Source organism: Mesoplodon bidens, assembly GCF_964165515.1.
Source record: "Mesoplodon bidens genome assembly, chromosome: 8".
Lineage (NCBI taxonomy): Eukaryota > Metazoa > Chordata > Mammalia > Artiodactyla > Ziphiidae > Mesoplodon > Mesoplodon bidens.
The window spans coordinates 106,757,130-106,782,362 of record NC_138165.1 but is presented as its reverse complement, the minus strand read 5'-3'; the positions used below and the strand labels follow the sequence as shown (position 1 = coordinate 106,782,362).

The following is a 25,233-nucleotide window of genomic DNA, read 5'->3' as shown; positions in this document are numbered from 1 at the left end:
CAGTGTCTTCAATTACCAGCATATCTAATGTCAGGGAAGAACAGTTTGAAGCATTCTTAAGAGTCAAACAGAAGAACTTATAAAACCACTAATCACGACTATTCTCTCTCCTTTTTCCAAAGTTAGAGGGACAAAAGAATAAACTTGTGATTATGTTTTTGACCTGGGTTTAAAGTTTATTCTTCAAATAATGTGAGCAGAAATCACATTTTTAGGACAAAAAGAGAAAAAAAAGAATAATTCCTCTCTTATGCAGGAAAAAAAACTCACTTTATGGGGAGCCCATATTCCTAAGTAAGCATATAATTATCACCTAAGAAAAACGCATGCTGAAAAAAGATTCAAAAATTTAGGAAAACTGGGCTGTCGGACCCAGAGCCGTCTGGGAGCCCCTAATTGTTGCTCCAGGTTCTTTCAGGTGTACGTGTCTGTTATTCCCAGGGCTCTACTGGGCTAGATAAAGAGGAGGAACCTGTCCAGAATCCCCGCAGGACAGGAAAAGGAAGGGACACTCAACATGGAAAAACTCTGCAGTGAAAATGAAGGAAAGCCTGAGAACCAAGGCAAGATGGAAAACAAAGAACAGCCACTGGATGCGGGAAAGCCGGGAGTAGCTTGTACTGTGGAAGACAAGGAAAAGTTAGAAAACAAGGGAAAGACAGATCTCAAGGGAAAGACAGAAGATGAGGAAGTACTAAAGGATAAGGAAAAGCCAGAGAGTGAGGCAAAGCCAAAAGAAGGAAATCCAGAGAGCCAAGGAAAGCCAGTGAGTGAGGGAAAACCAAAAGAAAGAAAACCAGAGAGTGAGGGAAAGCCAGTAAGTGAGGGAAAGCCAGCGAGCGAGGGAAAGCCAAAAGAAGAAAAGCCAGCCAGCGAACCAAGGGCTGCAGGAAAGTGCCCAGCTGGGGATGATGTACCCAGGAAGGCCAAAAGAAAAACCAACAAGGGGCTGGCTCAGTGTCTCAAGGAATACAAGGAGGCCATACACGACATGCATTTGAGCAATGAAGAGATGATAAGAGAATTTGACGAGATGGCCAGGGGGGAGGATGAGGTGAAGAAAACCAGACAGAAATTGGGGGGGTTTATGTGGATGCAAAAAAGTTTACAGGACCCCTTCCACCCGAGGGGCCCAAGGGAACTCAGGGGTGGCTGCAGGGCCCCCCAAAGGGGCTTTGAAGACATTCCTTTTGTGTAGTGCCCCTGGCAGGCATCTGAAAGGCCTTGTGCTTTATTTAACCTTATGCTAATACTATGCTTTAGGTGTCACTCTCTTTATCCAACTGCAGCCCTGTGTGTTTCAGTAGCAGATTTTCATCCATTGCATGGAAAAATGTTTAAAAAACCAGTTTTCAGAACCATATATACGGCATCAGTCCATTTTTGTAAAACTACAAAGATACTTACCTAGTGATCCATGTACAGAAAAAACTCGGAAAGCTGTGTCTACTAAAAGATTAACAGTGAAAAAAAAAAAAATTTAGGAAAACTGAATGAAACCCTTTCTCATTTTTGCAGTTAAGGGCAGGTGCTTCCCATTAACCCACACTGCCCCAGAAAAATAAAAGTGACTTTAATCAACTAAATAGATGTGGGGAATATTTTACGTTAAAAATTTTTGTGGGAGCAAGACTGAGTGTGACAACATAAACATGACCCCTCTTGTTTTTCTTTGCCGGTTTATGTTTTCCACTTTATCCCTAACAATGCCCACCAAATCCTCACTATTTCAGGCCCTGTGTGCTTTTACTCAGCAGAATTCTTACCAGGACTGTGAGGCCGCCACCTCTCTCCATCCCTCCTTGATCCAGCTAGTCGCCAACCTCCATCTTCATCTTCTCCATTCTGTTCCTCTCTAAAAATACGCCAGTTTTCACTTTCTGATCGTATAAATTCATGCTTTCTTCCTACTGATGTTGGCCCACCTTCCTCAAAATTTGGTCTCCCTGTAAAGAAAGTGAGTCAACATAAGCTTCAGCCAGCAAGGATTTTGAACAGACTTGATTGCTCAAATCAAGCTTTTCTGCAAATGTGTCCATTTCAACGTTCAGGCAGTATAAATAACTGTGGATATATGTGTATATTATTAGACACATTTCTCAAAGCTGAATGTTCTAAGACTGGGAAATTATTTTTTTAAACAAAATAATATGTGCATTTTTTAAAAGGCCATGCAATGAAAACTGAATCAACCTTCCCGCTACACAAGAGCCCCCCAGTGTCTTGCTCCCCAGAAGTAGCCACCATCAACAGTTTCTTACAAAGCCTTCCAAACACTGACCATGGCTATACTTATGCATATATATACAGATCTCTCATTCACACTCACATAACACTACCCTCAGGCTGTTACATATGTTGTTTTGTACCCTTGCTGTTTTCACTTGGCAGTCCTTCCTTACCAGCATATACTTCTTTTTTTTCCGTTTTTAAGTCATACAATATTTTTAACTATATGATTTACTAAATCAACCTAATTTATTTAATCAACTTCTACTGGTGATTCTGTCCAAATAGGATATCTGTAAACTTCAACCTCTCTTTTATTCCAAAACAGACTGTAAGCTCAAAACCAGAGAGTGGAGGCACTCTACTTTTCCTTTACTCTAGCACCCAGTACACTACAGGCGTACAGCAAATTGCTCTGCAACAGAATTCAAAGCTAAGCTACGTCTAACCTGATGCAACTCAAGAGCTACATTAACAGTGAAAGAGAGCCTGTTATGCCAAGTAAACTAAGTTGGTTTCAAAGGACAAGAGAATTCTGAACTGTGCAAATTCTTCAGTCACCATACCACATGTGCTAACACTTAAATTCACAACAAATTACCCCAAATCTCACATTAAAGTATGCAGCTGAATATCCAAAACATACATTGATGTCTTCAGTTTATAACAATAAAATATACAAATTCTCACAGTAACAACCTCAAGTCTTTTCATTAAACCATCTTAAAAGTGAAAAAAAATTGTACATTTGAAAATGAGGAAATTCTAATTTCTGGTCATCCTCTTATATTCAATTTCACATGTATTAAGATTCCATACCCTGTTCACCCAAACAGTTATTAGGCTGTTACAAGATATTATTCTATTACAGAATAATCTTGGAATGGGGGGGGTACAATTATTTGCTGGGCAAAATACCCTTATTATGACAGGCAGCCTCTAAGATAGCCCTCAACAATCCCTGACTTCTGGCCTCTGTGTAATTCCCTCACCTTAAGTGTGGGCTGGACCCATTACTGACTTGCTCCTAACAGAATCCAGCAGAAGTGATGAGATGTCACTTCTGATACTAAGTTAAAAACTTCCATCTTGGACGCTCTCTCTGAGGGAATCCAGCGGCCCTGTTGTGAGGCAGCCCTGTGGAGAAGCCCACATGGCAAAGAACTGAGCTTGCCAACAGCCTCGTGAGTGAGCTTGGAAGCGGGTCCAAGCCCAGACAAGCCCTGGGATGACTGCAGCCTCGAGAGAGACCTAGGCCAGAACCACCTAGCTGAGCTGCTCCATCCTGGCCCACAGAAACTGAGAAAATAAATGTTTGCTGCTTTCCGCTACTAAGTTTTGGGGTAACTTATTACATGGCCACAGTTAATAAAAACACTCACTTAACTGATTTAATCTTCATAACAATACTCAGTATTAGAAATTATTTTTCCCATTTTACAGCTGAGAATATTGAGGCTCAAAAAGATAACCCAGGAGAATTGTCCAAAATCACACACCACTGCTTAAACGACACAGGATTCAAATCTTAACCTTCTGACTCATTTAACAAATATTTATTGCATATTCCACTAAGTGCCAAGTTTTATGAATTCAAGTATAGATACATTCCATGTCTGCCCTTGGGCTAGAAGGGTCAGAAGACATTTCCAGGTTCTCTTGCTCAGAATAAGAAGGGGTGAGACATTTTACAAAGCCCACATCCATTATATGACTTGATGAAAAATACAGCTATACTCACAGAAGAAAAATTTAAAACAAAGAAATCCCTAATGCGTATAAATTGATAAGTGATGGGAAATGACTTTTAACACATGTAAATCATTCAGTCACAAGCAATATGTGCCAGGCATATTGAGAATACAATTGCCTGATGGATGAGCTGGTCAAAACACTGATTTTCATCTACTTTTACACTACGTCTTTGAGAAGTAATGAATGTACCAAAATAAGCAAAGGAAACCCACTAATGGCAAAATGTTTAATGCATCAAAAACTGGTCATTACAGTTTTTTCTAACAGATGATAAGTTGCAAAAAATTAAAGATGTTAAAAATAAAAATACCAGTAATTCCTCAACCATAGAAATAGAACTCCACGTATCTGTGGTTAGCTTTTACATAACATCTTTAAAATGTAGTTTCAATCAGTGTACCCACTATTTTATAACCTAAATAGCAAATACTTCTCTGTGATTATACATCTTACTGATAATATAAATGGATACACAGCAGGTATACCTTGCAGCTGTTGCACTATCTAGTAGATTATTCCCCACCAGACATTTACATCATAACTAACTTTTTGAGAACTAGATAACAAGGAAGAAATATCTGCGTGCATATGCGTTTTGTTTTTCTGAACTACTTCTTCTGAAAAAAAACTTCAAAGAGTAAAATTACTAGGTCAAATGACAGACTTCATACATTGACATACCTTTCTCTCCTCCTCCAAAAAAGGGCAGGTAAGACCACCAGACCATTTTAGATTATCAAAACTAAGTGCTGCTATCCTTTTGAAGCTTTTCTACTTTAATGGTTGTAAATATACTAATGTGGCTCGAATATGAATTTTTCACATCAAAGATTTTTCATATTGTTTGCTGACTTTATTTCCCTTTATGTGAATAATCTGTCTGCATTTTTTTCTAAACTAGCAGCTTCTATAACCTTCATAATTGTCAAGTCCTATGTATACGTTTCATATTGGTACCTAGGAATAAGAAAAATATAAAGGGCAGGATAGGGTAAAAATAGGGAAAGTAAAGGAAGAAAAAAATCTGGCTTTTCTGCTTACTGCAAACTCATAATTCTCAACCTGTTGGAAAATCTGTAACTCATAAAGTTTAAATGACTATTTATGCCATTCTTTGTTCCAAAAAGGATTTGTGACAGAAATTTTGAAGATAGAGAGGAGCACAGTACTAAAGAAAGTAGGAAGATCGTGGAGCCACAGACCTGATTTTAAACTATCTCCAATTCTGATCTGTACACCTTGACTAAAGAAGATCCCATTCCTAATATGAAAGAGGGTGTGTGTGTGTGTGTGTGTGTGTGTATTACTGAGGCAGCCATCTGAATTTACACAAACACTAGCCAATTCCAGTTCAAAAATTCTATAACAAAGGAGTTCAGATCTTGTTACCAAGTGCTTGTTTCTACAAAATAATTCCTAAAAACTGCAATATATTTTTTGATGTATCAAATGTTGCATAACGAATAACTGAAACAGAAAGATCTGGGTGACAACTTCTCCAGTAAACCAAGGAAAACCAGAATAATATAGTTCTGACATGCCAAACATATCCCACATGTAAGTGCAAGGTAAAGAAAGTTTTGCGCTCAGGCATCACTGTCATTTTCATAAGAGAAGGATGAAAAGGATTCAAGAACTTTTAAATGTACCATACTCACCTCCTCCCCCTATCTTTAAGAAAACTTACTATTGGACTTCCTTGGTGGTGCAGTGGTAAGAATCCACCTGTCAAGGCAGGGGACACGGGTTCGAGCCCTGGTCCGGGAAGACCCCACATGCCACAAAGCAACTAAGCCCGTGCACCACACCTACTGAGCCTGCGCTCTAGAACTCATGAGCCACAACTACTGAAGCCCGTGCCTGGAGCCCGTGCTCTGCAACAAGAGAAGCCACCACAATGAGAAGTCCGTGCACCGGCAACAGAGCAGCACCCGCTCGCCACAACAAGAGAAAACTTGCGTGCAGCAACAAAGACCCAATGCAGCCAAAAATAAATGAATGAATGAATGAATGAAAACTTATTATTGAAGTCTAACATTCGTATCAAGAAGTACACAAATCATAAATGTACAATTCAGTTTTCACAAAGCAATATATATCCACCTACCTACTAAGATTTAAAAAAAAAAAAATTATCAGGACCTCTCAAAAGTCTTCATGTCCTCCCAATCGGCCTTTACCAAGGTAAACACTATCCTGCCTTCTATCTCCAAAGATTAGTTTTGCCTATTTTTGAACTTTTTTATATAAATGGAATATTAGTTTACGTCTGGCTTTTTTTAAATTGAAGTATAGTTGTTTAATTAACAACTGTTAATTTCTGCTGTACATCAAAGTGATTCGGTTATACATATATACATGCCCTTTTTTTTAATATTCTTTTCCATTATGGTTTATCAGAGTATTGAATATAGTTCTCTGTGCTGTACAGTAGGACCTACTGTTTACCCATTCTATATATAAAAGCTTACATCTGCTAATCCCAACCTCCCACTCCACCCCTCCTCCAACCCCCTCTCCCTTGGTAACCACAAGTCTGTTCTCTATGTCCATGATTCTGTTTCATAGAAAGGTTCATTTGTGTCATATTTTAGATTCCACATATAAGTGATATCATATGGTATTTGTCTTTCTCTTTCTGACTTCCTTCACTTAGTACGATAATCTCTAGTTGCATCCATGTTGCTGCAAATGGCATTATTTCATTCCTTTTTACAGCTGAGTAGTATTCCATTGTATATATGCACCGCATCTTTTTTATCCATTCATCTGTTGTTTCCATGTCTTGGCTATTGTGAACAGTGCTGCTATGAACACAGGGGTGCATGTATCTTTTTGAACTAGAGTTTTGTCTGGGTATACGCCCAGGAGTGGAATTGCTAGATCATATGATAATTCTATTTTTAGTCTTCTGAGGAACCTCCCTATTGTTTTCCATAGTGGCTGTACCAACTTACATTCCCACCAACAGTGTAGGAGGGTTCCCTTTTCTCTTACATCCTCTCCAGCATTTGTTATTTGTAGAGTTTTTGTTTGTTTGTTTGTTTTCTGGCAGCACCTCATGGTTAGCTGGTCTTAGTTCCCCAACCAGGGACTGAACCCAGGCCCTCAGCAGTGAACGCTGGGAATCCTAACCACTGGACCACCAGGGAATTCCCTATTATTTGTACAGTTTTTTTAAAATAAATTTTATTTATTTTTATTTATTTATTTTTGGCTGTGTCGGGTCTTCATTTCTGTGCGAGGGCTTTCTCTAGTTGGGGAGAGCGGGGGCCACGCTTCATCGCGGTGTGCGGGCCTCTCACTGTCACGGCCTCTCTTGTTGCGGAGCACAGCCTCCAGACGCGCAGGCTCAGTAGTTGTGGCTCACAGGCCCAGTTGCCCCACAGCAAGTGGGATCTTCCCAGACCAGGTCTCGAACCCGTGTCCCCTTCACTGGCAGGCAGATTCTCAACCACTGCGCCACCAGGGAAGCCCTTGTACAGTTTTTATTGATGGCCATTCTGACTGGTGTGAGGTGGTACCTCGCTGTAGTTTTGATTTGCATTTCTCTAATAATTAAGAGACATCAAGCATCTTTTCATGTACTGTTGACCACTCGTATTTCTTCTTTGGAGAAATGTCTATTTATGTCTTCTGCCCATTTTTCAATTGAGTTCTTTGTTTTTTTGTTATTGAGTTGTAGGAGCTGTTTGTGTATTTTGGAAATTAAGCCCTCGTCAGTTGCTTTGTTTGCAAATATTTTCTCCCATTCTGTAGTATGTGTGGCTTCTTTCATTGAACATTACGGGAAATTCATCCACGTTGTTACAGAGAACAGAAGCTTGTTCTTTTGCACTGTGGTATGGGATCTCATTGTATGAACAGACCACAATGTATTACTCTACTACTGATTTAGGTTGTTAGTTTTTTGCTATTATAAACTGCGTTGCTATAAACATTCCTGGATGTGAAATTTGGTGAGCGTATGTTTCCAATTCTGTTGATATTTACCTAGGAGTGAAACTGCTGGGCCACAAGGTATATTCAACTTCAGTAAGTGCTACCAAGTATTTTCCCAGAGAAGCAGTACTACTTTACCATTTTTTGTTTGTTTTCTCATACCTCTAGCACACATTAAGATGAGTGCTTTCTCCATGAACAAATACAGTTAAAGACATATGATTGAAAATAAAGAAGAGACTTAGATATAGCACCTACCCCCTCCAGGTCCACAGTCCAGGGACACACATGTAAACAAATGACTTGATACATTACAGTTGACAAAATGCATTGATATATCTCATCCCATCCTCATAATAACCACAGGGTTGAGTCAATCTTACCATCTTTTTTTTTTTTTTTTTTTTAAACATCCAAAGATTTTATTAGGGGAAATGCCTGCATGAAAGGAAGGAGGGAAGAAGCCAGGGAAGGCTGGGATAGCCATCAGACCAAGATGCAAGGCACGGTTAGATACTTGATAAAGATTTATTGAAGAAATTAGGAGCTTCTTTAAGAACTTTGAAGTCAGGGGTCAGAATGATAAAGTTACATTCACATAACTTCTTACAGATAATAACATGAAAGAATTTTAGGGCAGAAAAAATCTTAGATATAAACTAATACTGGGTAGTGACTGTGAGAGCCAAGGACTTCACAGGGTCCTGGGCCTCACTCTGTGCTGGGACCAGCCACTGGACTGGACTGGAGCAGGGAGCTCATTTACCTTCAACCTTACCATCTTTATTGTTCCTGTGAGGAAAGGGATACCTGTAGGGGGATCTCCCACGGTCACACAGCTGAGTAGTGACCAAATCAAAAATAGAACATAGATGTTCAAACTCCTAATCCAGGGTTTACTCACAAATTAAACCCATCAGAAGCAGCCAGAAATTCTACAAAAATAAAGTAGAAAAAGGAAGTTCTGGGATCTAAGTCTAAAGAGCTCTAAAAAGGCAACAGACATATCATGCATAGAAAAGTTTGGGGATAGAGACTGCCAAGATTGTCTAAATGGAACTAAATTTGTTAACCTTCCAGCAGATAAACGATAACAAAATGTGTACCCCTGAAAAAAATGTTAAGATCAACTTAATATATAACAATATAAAAATTTTACTCAAAATTATTTTGAGGGGTAAAAAATGACTTCAAGTACAACCTAATAGAATATACATTTTCAATTACTACTAATATAACTTACAATATAAATTATACTGTATGCAAGAATTGCTCTAAAACATTAAAATAAATCCTTTATAACCTAAATGATTACAGCAGATTTGTATGTATATAAATTTGGGTGGGGAGTGAGGGTGCCAAAAAAACTTTATAATGAGTTAACTCATTACAGGGTTAAAAAAATAAATATATTTATGTATTATTGATACAACTTAAAATAAATGATAAAGTTGTTCATGGGCAACTCATAAGATAATATCTAAAGCTCCTTTAATGTCTAAAAATTACATGACTCCAGAGTGACCAGGGCTAAAATGAACGAGGGACACCCACACCTACGTGGCCTTTCTCAGCACCTAAAATCAAAGTCTTCCTCTTTCTATAACATCAGCAATATGACAAAGTTGAGTAGCCAAATATTTTAGTTGACTTTTATTTATTTATTTATTTTTTTCTTTTTGCGGTATGCGGGCCTCTCACTGTTGTGGCCTCTCCCGTTGCGGAGCACAGGCTCCGGATGCGCAGGCCCAGCGGCCATGGCTCACGGGCCCAGCGGCTCCGCGGCATATGGGATCCTCCCAGACCGGGGCACGAACCCGTATCCCCTGCATCGGCAGGCGGACTCTCAACCACTGCGCCACCAGGGAGGCCCTAGTTGACTTTTAAAAAAATCTTAACAGATTAATATGTAAACAAGATGATTTAAAGGTAAACATAATTAAATAATTTACAAATTAATGCCTGAACTAAATATTTCTAACCTATAGTCAACAAATGAGCTTGGGGTTATGAATCCTTAAACTGGAAGCACATATCACGCTGGCATGCTTTTATCTTTTTTCAGGGAAAAGGGTCTAAGATTATTGCCAGGGTCTTAAAGGTGTCTCTGACCTGTAAAAGGTAAAGAAATATAAATTTAAAATATATTTTTTCTATTCAATATGGCAAACATGACAGTCTTATGAGCAAACTATACTACCTGTATAACACATTTTATATTCTTACATCAACAATTCCTCAAGATGCATAAAAGGTGCTAAGGGCTTCCCTGGTGGCGCAGTGGTTGAGAGTCCGCCTGCCGATGCAGGGGACACAGGTTCGTGCCCCGGTCCGGGAAGATCCCACATGCCACGGAGCAGCTGGGCCCGTGAGCCATGGCCGCTGAGCCTGCGTGTCCGGAGCCTGTGCTCCGCAACGGGAGAGGCCACAACAGTGAGAGGCCCGCGTACCGCAAAAAAAAAAGGTGCTAAAATACAACTGCACTACATATATAAATACTTTCCCCAATGGCAATAAATACTTGGTTGTTTCTGTCTGAATGTACTGTCTAAATAGGACTCTTCTAAAAATAAAATAAAATTAAAATGCAGTATTGGTTTTAATCTGGTGTAATTGAGTGGACTTCCTAAGGAGAAAGAGCAGTAAAAGGGCACCTGTGTGCATGTTTGACTTACAGCCAGAAATGGTGTTTATGGAAAACTTCAGATGGAGCAAAAAGGCACTCAGCCAACAAAATCTACAGCTGTGAAACTTGGAACTTAGAAGCGCCCAAACTCCAAAAGCAAAAGTGGAATTATGGGACAGACTTTGAAGCTTGTTTATGTGCAAATTTTTCTAGCAAGTAACTTTGTATTTCTCTATTCAGATATATATTCTCTGATTAACACTAAAAATATTTTCTAATACCAGAGAAAACAGTGAAGGGGAATCCCATCCAGGTATTGATATTGACCTTTCCCCCCAACTGTAAACAAAACTCAGGGTAACTAGGATGGAGTAGTTTAAATTCTAAATCCAGAGATTTGCAACTTTTCTCCCATCCTAACCCCTGAGGAAGTAACAAATCTGCTCCACTGGTTAATATGGTCCCGAAAACACAGCAGCTCCTGGCTGGGAGAGACTGGAAGGGCTGCTGTATATCAAACTCTGAAAAAGCACCTCATGTGGTCTAAATATGCCCCATATTCCTATAACCTTTATGCTCAGTCGTCTGCTGGTATATACCCAGACACTGCCTGAAATCTCGGGGGAAGATGATCAGTAGTGGGCTTCAATGCAGAACTGGAAAGAGACTAGGCATCTTCTAAAGAAAGCTAAGTACACTGTGTAAGAAAGAGCATTGGAGACCAGGGCTAAAGGTTAAAAAATTGTGAGATTATGTATATACATAGGCAAGACACTGCACGCCAGCTAAAGGTTTTGTTGTTTTCAGGTACAATGTGGTACAATTATGGATTATATACTGGAGTGCTTTAGCCAGAATGAAAAGCAAACAATTTAGGGATACAGAATTGAATTTAATAAAGAATAATGTACCTGATTCTTGGCATCTTGCTTAATCATTATAATTTGGAATAAAAAATAAATCAATCAATGAACAGATATCTAGCAGCATGTATGTTCATTTATAGAAGAATGTTTTAGAGCCATCTCCAACTGAAATCATTAATTCTGTTTAGACGGAGGGCCCATGTATTTTAGGGTAAAGTTGGTTTATCATCTGTGCCAATATCAGTTTAATCTCAGCAAACCGGGCAACTTCAAACAGAAATGAATTTATGTGCTCCGGCTATTATAATGGGAGTGCTATGCTCCTTAAGGAGACACTCCAGAACTGGTCTACGACATCCATTCAGTTAGCAATTAGGAATCACTGTTTACAGACCACAGCAGACTTTCAAAGTGTGAAATCCAGGGCTTCCCTGGTGGCGCAGTGGTTCAGAGTCCGCCTGCCGATGCAGGGGATGAGGGTTCGTGTCCCGGTCCGGGAAGATCCCACATGCCACGGAGCAGCTGGGCCCGTGAGCCATGGCCGCTGAGCCTGCGCGTCCGGAGCCTGTGCTCCGCAACGGGAGAGGCCACAACAGTGAGAGGCCCGCGTACCGCAAAACAAAAAACAAAAAACAAACAAAAAAAAAGTGTGAAATCCAGAAACCAGAATACTTCTTCACTTGAGACATTTCTTTCTTTTTTTTTTTTCTTTTTTTTTTGTGGTATGCGGGCCTCTCACTGTTGTGGCCTCTCCCGTTGCGGAGCACAGGCTCCGGATGCGCAGGCCCAGCGGCCATGGCTCACGGGCCCAGCCGCTCCGCGGCATATGGGATCCTCCCAGACCGGGGCACGAACCCGTATCCCCTGCATCGGCAGGCGGACTCTCAACCACTGCGCCACCAGGGAGGCCCTGAGACATTTCTTTCTTGACAATCATCTTGTAAATCATTTCTGTCTGAATATATTATGGAAACAGGCTTCTAATGTTGGTAAAATCCTTTACTATCTTGCTTACTATATAATGTCTATTCAAGACACATGGCAGGTACACTTTCAGTACTCCTTTCTGAAAGGCAGTGTTACACTATATTTACTCTGTCTTCCCTCTTCCGCCCCCAATCAGTAAACTAGCAATTGATATAAAGTATAATTCCTACCAGAACATGCAGGGAAGGTGCATCATATCACAAGTCTCTCCTTTATGCTTTTACCTTCTCTAGTTCTGAAGGTCAAAGTTTGCAGTGCTGTGTCTGAACTTGTATTGAAATGTTTGGCATTAATAAAACAAAGAAGGAATTAATGTATTTTTTAATTGTGGGGGGAGGAGAAGGAATCTACAAAGGCGGATTTCACTTTCTAAGCAGCATTATATTGGTCTAGATTAATAATTTTCCCAGCAGGCCTTGCATGATTTTACTATGAACAATCGCAGCCTTTGTATCTCAGATACCCTTACATGTGACATTTGATCAAAGTTTTAAAATCAGCAGCTAATGGAGGTGGAGAAAAGTCCTGCTCAGTAGGGCATTATACAAAGCTATCCCACAGCTCATTTTGAGATTGCTACAAGCTGGATCACAGACGTTTTCCAGCTAAACAGTATTTAGACGTTAAGTTAAAGTTTCTGTACCCTGAACACTATATTTATTGCATGTCATCATACTTCTCCTGAGGGAACATCCCCTAAACATCACTAAAGCAGGACTTAAGAAAATTCTTCAGTTCTTTAACACAGGTGTGTTTTTTAGAGATAAGTGTAAGGAACCAAACAATTAAATGTAGTCTTATTCAAGGTTTCTGTACATAGCCTTAAAAAATAAAAATAGGGGCTTCCCTGGTGGCGCAGTGGTTGGGAGTCCGCCTGCCGATGCAGGGGACATGGGTTCGTGCCCTGGTCCGGAGGGATCCCGCATGCCGCGGAGCGGCTGGGCCTGTGGGCCATGGCTGCTGGGCCTGCGCGTCCGGAGCCTGTGCTCCGCGGCGGGAGAGGCCACAGCAGTGAGAGGCCCGCGTACCGAAAATAAATAAATAAATAAATAAATAAAATAAAAATAAAAATAAAAAAGTCTGCCTCCTTGCTCCCCAAAAAAAGATTTCAGGTAACTAAATTACCTCTATTACTAGTTCTAGAATTAGTGGTAGTCATTCTGATGAGATGGGATATGAAAAGAAAACTAGTAAAATCAATTCATTAATTTCTACCTAAAAGTCCTCATCCAAGGAAATATTCCCAAAAGAAATGGAGGAAAAAAAGATTAGTAAAGGAAATATCTCACACTTAAACATGCTATATAAGGAAAGACGGCTGAAAGGAAATCTTGCAGGGAATTTTATCCCTTTGAACTTTTAAATAAACTCTTAAGTAAGATTATGCAAACTTACTAAAAGACCAGTCCTGATTAGAGAGAAAAAATGCACCCTTTCTCCAAGTCAGTTCTGGAGGCTTTCTCCAGAGTTGTTAAGGTCTGTGATGGGTAAAGAAAGACCTCCTAACAAACCAGCATTCTTTTCCACAGGATCAGAGCTAACTGGCCCCCCGCAGACTAAGTGACCAATCACATCAGCTTCAGCTGAAACCAGCCCCCACGACATTATAAACAGAGCAATGTGAACCGTAAACCCAGTCCAAGAAGAGAACCTACAAGCTGGACTTGTAGATTAAAATTACCTCACCAAAAAGACAGGCTCTGAAAGCTTCCTCCAGACCTACCCGTGTATAAAGCTGGCCCAGCAAAAGAACTGGTGAGTACATGAGAAAATATTCAATCTTATTTCTTTCCTTAAGGAGAACAGAGAAAAAAACTGACTGACAAATAGGGATGGAGCTAGATATTGCCAATAGAGTTTTAAAACAAAGACATTACCTACAGAGTCATACATTAAGGTTCTTTATTCTTTTTCCTTAAACTTTGGAAATACAATAATAGTCCTCTTGAAAGCATTATTGGAAATTTTCTTCTTAATTGTTTTAGTAAATGTATACTAATTCTCCATTATAATATAGAAATGGGAAGAGAAAGACACTGGAAAAAATTCAGTGGCTTTTTAAAAAATGTATCTTTTTCTTTTGGAAGGGATTAAAGAAACCCAAAATGAGCAAAAAAAAGATCCCCCCCCCCAAAAAAATCATTTTGTTTTTACTTTTTTAAGCCATAGGAAAAATGATGAGTGTCCTAATTTCTTTTTAAGCATGAAATTATTGCTGAAATTAGGTGCTTCTACAAATAAGAAATTAAAATATAAAAGAATCTCTGAGCTTATATAATAGAATTATAACTCATACTATTTGCCCTAATTATGGAGGGCAGGAGAGATGATTATGACTCTCTCCACAGTCTTAAACTGTTTACACCAGAAGTGAACAAATACACAGTAATACTGTACTCATTTAACATTTGTAGTTATTATAACTTATATCTTAACTGTTTAATATGAACTATACTACTACATTACAACATGACAATAAAAGACATAATTCTGAGTGCTACAACCTAATGAGTAAAATGAATCCATTATTTTGATGACCAATGAAGCATCCAAACTATCATTTTTATAAAGTACTATTTTTTCCATCAAACGGTTTATAAATGGGCAAATATTTTATAGCCCACACAGAGAGATACAAGCAAACCATCCCAATTCTACTTTCTACTGGGATCAATTTACAAGAATCATATAAATACAGACTAGGAAAAACACATTCAAAAAGCACTTGTGTACCTGTAGAGATATGAAAATAACCTGGAAATATAATAATATAAACATAATGTCTGTCCATGAGACACTTTTAAATTTGATGGAAAGAAAATCCACATACATTGGGCAACAATAATTTAATGTTTTAAATGCCATACAAGCATATATAAAATTATATAGAAAAAAATCACACAGGAAACCTGTATCAGTGGAGGGAAATGGTAATGAGTTTACAAACATGTAGGATTTTAAAGGATCATGTTATTTAATTTCTTCTTTTCTTTCTCTTTTTGATATAAGGAAGCCCGGCCAAGGGGATTGGGTAGCTCACCCAAACTGACACAGCTATGTAACCAACAGAGCCAGAACCGGGTCAGCTAGATTTCCCACTCTGTCCTCGTTATGCTAAACCACACTGACTACATGAGTGCAAAGAATGGAGTTATTCAGGGTAATCTGTTACATGGGGATTGAAATCTTACCTCTCTCAACTATTCCACTTTCCAACACCATCTAAACAAGATTTAGGAAGGTTTTATATATAAAAAGGATAATGCTTCACTGTTTTGATATTAGCCTTCTGACTGCCCTGTTCACAGTTTTCGTGTATTTACTTAGTTGCAAGAGAAAAAGAACTGTAAAAGCCTAGAGCAAGAGTACTACAAAAGCTATAGGTAAGAAGTTACAATCCTGAAAAGGCCCAAATGAAAATAACTAATTTTGTTAGTTATAGTATGTATACAAAGGCTGTCTCCTCAGGTAATGAATTTTAGAACTTAATGAAGCAAGCTGAGAATCAAGAAGAATCATGGACCTTTCCGCCCACAAATTACTATGATACAATAAGCAATCAGTGGTTCCATAAGTGGAACAGCACTAGTGTACAGCTTCATCATGGGCATTTTCACATAGGCAGGAAGCAAGAAACAATAAAGGTCAAAGCCATGGACAATGCAAAACCACACAGTGGTTCACAAACTTACTGAAGGCAGCCAGCTACCCTTTATTGCTATACCCTTCTTCAAGTGTCAAAATGTCTTTTCTTTTATAAAATTATGATGAAAGTATTATATTTTTAAAATTATTTTCTCACCTGGCAAAATACGAATTTGGCAATGCTTTATAAGAACTCTCCTCTCCACCTTTTGTTTTGACTCTGTTGGTCTATAGGATCTAAGACTAGACTATGTACAATAATTCTGATTGTACTAATCTTCAAATCTTGCAAGATGTCTTCCTTAACTGAAAATATCCTTCTTGCCTACAAATCAAAGGTCTTAGCCTAAGCATTTCTGAAGAACAAATATTCTGTAGGGGCTCTTGGACAAAACTAGTCAAATGTAACGTGTTATTCACAAAAGCTAACTAGGGTCAAAATGTCTATTTTTGAGGCAATATAGCACTGACTCTGGACTACGGACTGAGCAGGAACTGACCACCACTTACTACCTTTGTGACCTTAGGAAACTCACTGTGGCTCAGTTTCATTATCTATAAAATGGGCATGAATAATGGTACTTATTACTAGGAAAGTTAAGAAACATTATTAATACCAGTAAGGCAACTAATAGCTCAAGAGGTTACTCTGTGCCAGGCATTGCTATTGGCTTCACATGAGTCAATACATGTGAAGTGCTTGGTATGATTCCTGGCACATAATAAATAATATATATTAGCCAATATTATTAATCATTACTGACATAAAAATCATGCATAAAATTAACAATGATTTAAAATGGATATTTGAGACATTTCTGGGGACAGGAGAGTTCTAAAGGTGCTAAAAATCAGGCTGTCAAAGACTATTTTGGGAATGCAGTACCAATCATCTTGAAAGACTTTTTATCTCACCAAACTCTAAATAGACAGCTTCTTGTAGTTAAAAAAATAATAATAATCAACTGTTAAGTTAGTCAGACTTGCAAAATAATCCATACGCCTTGTGAAAACTTCTTTTATCTGCCTGATCCTCAGTGATCTCATCTGAAAAATAGGATAAGAATGTCTACCTTTAAAAAAAAGGGGGGGGCTTCCCTGGTGGCACAGTGGTTGAGAGTCCGCCTGCCGATGCAGGGGACACGGGTTCATGCCCCAGTCCAGGAAGATCCCACACGCCGCAGAGCAGCTGGGCCCGTAAGCCATGGCCGCTGAGCCTGCGCTCTGCAACGGGAGAGGTCACAACAGTGAGAGGCCCATGTATCGCCAAAAAAAAAAAAAAAAAAAAGAATGTCTATCTTGCTGAGATACCAAAGAATTAGAGACAATGCAGTAATGAAAGCACCTAGCACAATGCCTATGAATATTTTGTTGCTATTATTATACAAAAGGGCAGAGATCAGGTCTTCTAAAACATCAAAAAATCTAGCAAAATGAGTAATTAAATAGCTGTACCAAGAAAAAAAAAACTAAATAAAATGATAATGACAACTTGTTAGGATAATAAATTATAAAACATTAATGCCCTAAGATTTAAAAAAAAATTTTAACATGAAATAGAAATGACCATCTAATCTAAATAAAGTTAACAAATCAACCCAGTGTTCCATCAGCAACTCATATGTGAAGAAAATGTAAGAGAATGTCTCTAACATCACCAATAAATGTTAAATCAGCCTTAGGACAAAAGGGAAAGTATATACCCAGCTGGCCAATGCCCAATTCCAACAACACAGGAAGCCAGTCTCCAAAGCCCCAAAGTCCCTAGACATAGGAGGGTCCATCCAGCAAACTCAAGCAAAGTATCATTGTCATTCAAAAGGTAGGAAGGTGATATGCAACACCTCCAAGGGCATCTACTTCTGAAGGAGGAAGCATCGAAAAGAGTCATGTATAAACTCGTAGTACTGGATTGTGGCAAAGAAGAAAGGCAGATTCAAGGGAAGCAAAGTTGCATTTCCCATTCTGTTTCTGCTTGCCTCTGCAGAAGTCTTTGACACCTCTGTCATATGCAAGGATGGTCACATGGAAAGCGCACATTAGATTTCGACTCACCACACAGAGAAAAGAAACACAGATGAAAACCGTTTATAGCTAAAAACTAACTTTACTAATGTTTCTAAAATTGACATTTAATGTCTTAATGATTATTTTGGTTCATTAAACTCGAAGCTTTTTCTTCTGGTTCATTTACTTCTTTTTTTTCTTTTTTAAGGCAATGCCTTTTTTAAAAAAAAATTATTTATTTACTTATTTGGCTGCATCAGGTCTTAGTTGTGGCATGCAGGATCTTTAGTTGCAACACGTGGAATCTTTAGTTGCGGCAAGTGATCTCTTTCAGTTGTGGCATGTGGGGTCTGGCCCTCTGCATTGGCAGCCACTGGAATCTTAGCCACTGGACCACCAGGGAAGTACCTGGCTCGTTTACTTTCAAAATTAATATTACCTTGGAATCTTTACCTGGAATTTCTTATTTTGCCAAGAAAATAATTTTCTCTCTACCCCACAATCTAATCAGCATCTAGAATATTCAGAAGGGCAGCAATCCATGAGCCATAGAAGGGAAGACTCCATGAAAATGACCACAAAGTAACAAAAACAAATAAAACCTAATCACAGAACTTTCAATAGGCTAATTATAAAGCATACAATGGAACTATGGATCTCTAAAAGCTTACTCTTATCCTAGCAATAAGTGTGGCTTCAAAACATTTTCAGACAGTTCAACACTACACTTCTAAATGATTTCTATTTATTTAAACAGAGGAACACATATTTAACGTTCCTTTTCATTATGAATTATTCATAGTTATAAATTATTAATTATGGAAAGTTGTTACACATAATGTTTAGTCAAATCAATACATACTTGAAGCCTCGACTTGCGCAAGAAAGATACAAGAGTGTCAAAAAGGACATGAATCGTAATCCCAACCCTTGGGGATTTGTTAAAATGCCAAACAATATTTTAACAGTCATTAAAGGAACCAATAAGAGATATCCTAAGGCAATCCATGATTAGCTATCAAATGAATAACTTACGTCAGTAAATGCTCCCTTATGTAAAGAGAAAAGAGAAAGAGCTATCAGACTGGGAAAGCCTGCTCAGCAGTCAGGGAAGCATTCCAAAAAAATTACAAAACAAAGTCTCAGAATTTATTAATATTACCTGAAAAACCGTTAAGGGTTTACTAATTTACTCTTGATTTCAGAGAATTACAGCCTGAGATGGATGGCAGTAATTGCAAAGTTATTGCTCCTCTCCTAACTCAGAGATACCGGAGGATGGTCACCAAGGATGGCCATAGCACACTTCAAATGGATGGCGCTCAAAGAGGTCTTGCATATCTTCGAGACGCTTGGGGAATCCTAATGGACATGCGCTGGCGCTGGATGATGTTGGTTTTTTCTGCTTCTTTTGTTATCCACTGGCTTGTCTTTGCAGTGCTCTGGTATGTTCTAGCTGAGATGAATGGTGATCTGGAACTAGATCATGATGCCCCACCTGAAAACCACACTATCTGTGTCAAGTACATCACCAGTTTCACAGCTGCATTCTCCTTCTCCCTGGAGACACAACTCACAATTGGTTACGGTACCATGTTCCCCAGTGGTGACTGTCCTAGTGCAATCGCCCTACTTGCCATACAAATGCTCCTAGGCCTCATGCTAGAGGCCTTCATCACAGGTAATTGTTTTTTGTATTTTGTTTGTTTTATTTTTGGCTGCGGTGGGTCTTCATTGCTGCGCGCGGGCTTTCTCTAGTTGCAGCGAGCGGGGGCTACTCTTCATTGCGTTGCACGGGCTTCTCATTGAGGTGGCTTCTCTTGTCGCGGAGCACAGGGTCTAGGCACACAGGCTTCAGTAGTTGCGGCACGTGGGCCCTAGAGAGCACAGGCTTCAGCAGTTGTGGCACGCGGGCTCTAGAGTGCAGGCTCAGTAGTTGTGGCACACGGGCTTAGTTGTTCCGTGGCATGTGGGATCTTCCCGGTACAGGGATCAAACCCATGTCCCCTGCATTGGCAGGCCGAGTCTTAACCACTGCGTCACCAGGGAAGTCCCCACGGGTAACTGTTTTTGTTCTTAAAAAAAAAAAAAATGTACGAATGTTTTGGAATGGGTATAGTCAGTTATAAGCAACTGTACTACAGAATAATTTATTTGCATTATTGGCAGGTAATGCCTGAGACTGAAAGGGAGAGCCTAGGGTCAAACAATAGGAGAAATTTTAAGAAACCTCTCTCTATACTTAAATTTTACATATTGAAATTTCTTAAGAAAAAAGGGATCATTATGCTACCAGCCAAAAAAATATTCACAAAAAATCTAAAAGGAGTTTTTCAGAGAAGCTAAATATTTTGTTAAATAAGTGAATAAATATGTTCAATGCATATTTTGACAGTCATTTTACCTAACAGAGGAATTTGATTTTTTTTTTTTTTAACCTTTACTGGGCTAGAATTTTCTCCTCTGAGTTCATCTTTTCAACATTTACTCATTACTAATGAGCCCAGAGCACCGTAGCCAGCATTGCAGATGAGAGAACAAGTATACATATCCTGAGCATGTACTGGAAATAGGCCACAATGATTATGGTATTTTGCGTATAAAACTGGCAACACATGATACTCTTTGCTCTAATAAAGTAGGGCTAGTGATATATACAATTAAAAAATAAAAAACAAAACAAAGAGAAAACCTTGTTTTAACACACTATGGGCGATATTAACAGTGGTCTGGAATAAAGGTCCCAGTGTGCTACCAACTGGCTTTTACAACCTGTAGCAAATCACTTAATCTTTACAAGAAAAGTTCTTACACTGGGCCATTCGATAAAATTTAGAGAATATGTGAACTTAGACAGGAAAAACTTGCATCTTTTTTTTCTTTTACACTAACCTCTAACTGAAATTTGGTATTTCGTTTGATTATAAATGTAGGCAACAAAAAACAAAAGCATCGGCAATACCCGTAACTTTGTTACAAACAGAAATCCCAGATATTTTCATATCATACTATAATTAATACTTCAAAATTACAGTACTAAACCTCCACTGTATTTTTTTATTTAATGCATTAAAAAAGCACATATAGTACACATTATAATTTTTTAAATGTTCAACTGGATTTCAGTGTATTTGGTTTCCTTTTTATATACTTTATTTTAATGCATTTAAAGCATAATTCTAATAAAAGGTCCATAGACCTCACCAGCCTGCCAACATCTGTGGCACAAAAGTAGTTAAGAAACCCTGATCTACCTGCTGGGGGGCACATGGAGGATGCACTTGAAGGGTACACTGAAAACCACCTTAGAGACAGAGCCTTCTTAAAAGAAAAAAGGTTTGTATAAATTTCAAAGTTAAAAATTCTTCAATGGCACTTGTTCTACAGGTCCCCTCCCTACCCCAAATCATTCTACTATGAATCTAATCTCTATTTACACTTGAAGTAATCTGGTTGCAACTAAATTGCATTTATTTTCTGTTACATTATTTTTAAAGCAGGGGCAGGAATACAGGAAATGACCACTCCTCCACTTCATAACAAACTAAAGTTTTACATTTCTATGTAACAAAATGAATTTTGCTTACCCATTCTGAAATCGCAGTTTTACAATAAAGAATGTATGTACCGTTTTGCAAAATCCTTCAGGCTAATGAGAAATTAACAAGTTCAATTCCTGACTCATTTCGAAGGCATGGCACCCAGAAATGTAGAAACATTTGCAAGATCCTTCTCATTCAGAAAAGGTATTGATATTTAAACTGTTCATTCTAAAAAAAATTCAATGGTTTCTAATTTAGGTGCCTTTGTGGCGAAGATCGCCCGGCCAAAAAATCGAGCTTTCTCAATTCGCTTTACTGACTTAGCAGTAGTAGCTCACATAGATGGTAAACCTAATCTTATTTTCCAAGTGGCCAACACTCGACCTAGCCCTCTAACCAGTGTTCGGGTCTCAGCTGTACTCTATCAGGAAAGAGAAAACGGCGAACTCTACCAGACCAGTGTGGACTTCCACCTTGACGGCATCAGTTCTGAGGAATGCCCATTCTTTATCTTTCCACTAACCTACTATCACTCCATTATACCACCGAGTCCCCTGGCTACTCTGCTCCAGCATGAAAATCCTCCCCACTTTGAATTAGTTGTGTTCCTTTCAGCAATGCAGGAAGGCACTGGAGAAATATGCCAAAGGAGGACATCCTACCTACCCTCCGAGATCATGTTACATCACTGTTTTGCATCTCTGCTGACCCGAGGTTCCAAAGGTGAATATCAAATCAAGATGGAGAATTTTGATAAGACTATTCCTGAACTTCCAACGCCTCTGGTCTCCAAGAGCCCAAACAGGACTGACCTGGACATCCATATCAATGGACAAAGCATCGACACTTTTCAGATCTCTGAAACAGGACTGACAGAGTAAGAAATATCCATAGCGCCCTATTTTTTTAATGTATTAAATATACTCAGCCAGTTATGCACCTATTTTTCCTTCATCATATCTCACGTTTTCTTTTTTCCAATGCTGATTACATCTTTCTGATTACATCATGGTGATCAAGCCTCTGCCCATAAAAAAAATGGCTAGCAATACACATTGTGGAAATATAACATTATACAAAGTTTGTATCTGTGGTTCTCTGCTGAAATCAATGCATCTGAATGTAACAGATATTTACAATAACAGAAATGCTGTTGGTGAGTTTGTATGGATGTGGTATGATACCAGTAATGAAGGTAAAATAGACAGTGAAGTTTAACACAGCTGAACGCTAAGAATATCAGCCATAAATTTCTCATTTTCATCTGCAAGTTGAAGCAGCAGCCTAGTTTCAAACCTAGCTCCCTTGGTAGAATGATGATTTCACAATATTTAGTGAACACTCTTTTAAAACTGTTATTTCTTCAAGGCAACAAAGATCAGTCCTTTGGTTCTTTATAAAACAAAACTAGGGTAAATATTACCCCCTTAATTTTTAACAGCTAAGAACAAAAATTCACAAGAAAACAGCGAAGAATAGATTTATACATAACTCTAAAAGCATTTGAGCATGATACCCAAACGTATGCACATATTCATACATTTGTGGCAGAAAGTGATCAGAGCAAGTTAAAATAAGCTCTAGGCTGAAGGAAACTGCAGGGTGGTATTTGAGCACCGGGATGCAAAATTATATCTGCTTTAAAGCTACCATGCATACTAATCAAATAGTGATTTAAAAATTATAACCAACTATTCATCTGAATAACTTCCGACCTAAGTAAAGACATTCCCTTTCTACTCAGGGTCCATTCAAATGGTATAAAAACCTCATAGATGCAAATATATTTACGTTTTTGTAGATATAAAGTTTTAGATATAATTCAACTAGGGGAAAAGTCTTCAACAGAAAAAGCAAAAAATAATTAGGCAATGAAGTATTTTCAAACCCAAATTCCTGTTTCAAACTTCAGATAGTTTTTTCTATAAACACAAAATGAGTGTTTATTCACCAGCAGGAGGCTGGACTAGATGAACTCTATTATTTCTTTCCAAATCTAATACTCCATGAAAATTATGCTTTCTCTGCTTTTTTAATTTTGCATATACTAGGATGAACACTTCCACTTACCTCCAGTTTAACTTAAGACTATCCTTTGTAAACTTGTCATTTCAATAAAAAAATCAAACTGTCCTCAAACAGGAACCAAAAAAGTCACCCTATCAGATCTCAAATAGATTTGTTGCTGTTATTCTTTTCTGAAATTTCCCTTACCCAGGTTTATGTGAAAAAAGTGAAAGATTAACCCTCCCTACTGGTGATGACCCACACAGGAATCATCTCTTAAAATAAATACTAGCTAGTAAAGGGAAGCAGTTGTGAAAAGCAGGGCACAGAAGCAAGTCACATTTTTCTACTCCTAGACCAAAAGGAAGAGAAAATAAAGAACTTTGGAGTGGTCTAAGACTAATTATAGCAAAGTATATCAAGGACACAGAAACTTAATCACTGTGAACTTTTGCTGTTTGAAAATCTTAGGCATTCTTAAGTACTAGCTAGACCAACAGGTTTTCCTCCAACCCAAGATTGTTGTAACACATACAGACAGCAGGAATTCTTATTTCTATATAAAGTTAACAAGATTCACCTAAACTGATGAAAATAAGTACTGAAGATTTACATGGTATATTTTTTCCTAAGAGCTCTACATCACTTACATAGAGCAATTCCAACAGTTCAGAGAGGTTGCCTAAAGTCACGCAATTAGGAAGTGAGCAAGACCTGTCTAGGATCTGAGTCTCAATATAGCTGCAGTATATTCTCCATTCAAGTCAGAGAAGTGTCTTACTATACTATTTATACATAAACTTTGCATCTGAAAATTAGATATAACTTTCCCTACACACACACACCCCAAAGAGAACTCCGTTGGTATACTAATGCTATTTAATAAATAGACAACAAAGAAATGCAATCAAATACCTCTGTCTAGGAGGCTGAAAGCTTCTGAAAGAACTGTTCATGATTCTTTTACTTCAAAGAATCACATCTTCTATGTTAAGGATTAAGTTTTCTGCAAAGGCCCCATTATCCTTTCAGGTGAATGGAGTACAGACTAAAAGAGGGGGAAATTTACTGGAAAGTGGGAAAAGCAGCTCTAACTCCTGGCTCTACGGCTCACTTACCTGGGCCACCTGAGAAATCAGTGACGATATCTCGGATACATGATCAGGGAGACCACGTTGGAACTAAGTTAAAAAATGCTTGTGGAAACCAATCCAGATAGCATGACAGTCCCAATAAACTGAAGACAAGTAGATTCTAAAAATCATAAGGCCTACTTTTTTTTTTTTTGCGGTACGCGGGCCTCTCACTGCTGTGGCCTCTCCCGTTCAGAGCACAGGCTCCGGATGCACAGGCTCAGCGGCCATGGCTCACGGGCCCAGCCGCTCCGCGGCATGTGGGATCTTCCCGGACCAGGGCACCAACCCGTGTTCCCTGCATCGGCAGGCAGACTCTCAACCACTGCGCCACCAGGGAAGCCCTAAGGCCTACTTTTATATATATACAAGCCCATAGTACCAACTGCCAGCAGCAGCCTAATAACCAAAAATTGCTATGCCTGCTTCAAAGCATTTCACACCAAAATGCACTGAGTTGAACCTTTCGGTATCACCTGGATTTTTTTAAATGA

The 25,233-nt window shown here is 38.7% G+C and overlaps 3 protein-coding genes across 5 annotated transcripts in view; 2 read left to right on the top strand and 1 right to left on the bottom strand.

Annotated features, from left to right (window-relative positions):
• GIGYF2 (GRB10 interacting GYF protein 2) overlaps positions 1 to 25,233 on the bottom strand; it is a 131,860-nt gene that overhangs the window by 57,060 nt on the left and 49,567 nt on the right. For both annotated transcript variants that reach the window (XM_081241819.1, XM_081241820.1), the window contains one exon: positions 1,767 to 1,946. In XM_081241819.1, the coding sequence (XP_081097945.1) occupies positions 1,767 to 1,946 (180 nt within the window). The remainder of the gene's footprint in view (positions 1 to 1,766; positions 1,947 to 25,233) is intronic.
• On the top strand, positions 312 to 1,758 carry LOC308621375 (transcription elongation factor A protein-like 2). The gene has a single exon (XM_081241821.1). The coding sequence runs from the start codon at positions 518 to 520 to the stop codon at positions 1,196 to 1,198; it is 681 nt and encodes a 226-aa protein (XP_081097947.1). The 5' UTR covers positions 312 to 517; the 3' UTR covers positions 1,199 to 1,758.
• On the top strand, positions 16,692 to 22,973 carry KCNJ13 (potassium inwardly rectifying channel subfamily J member 13). 2 transcript variants are annotated; one of them, XM_081241822.1, is made up of 2 exons: positions 16,692 to 19,738; positions 21,858 to 22,973. In XM_081241822.1, the coding sequence occupies exons 1-2, from the start codon at positions 19,279 to 19,281 to the stop codon at positions 22,478 to 22,480; spliced, it is 1,083 nt and encodes a 360-aa protein (XP_081097948.1). In that variant the 5' UTR covers positions 16,692 to 19,278; the 3' UTR covers positions 22,481 to 22,973. The 2 variants fall into 2 exon arrangements, with proteins under 2 accessions (XP_081097948.1, XP_081097949.1); XM_081241823.1 differs by having other exon boundaries at positions 16,692 to 19,502; positions 21,858 to 22,000.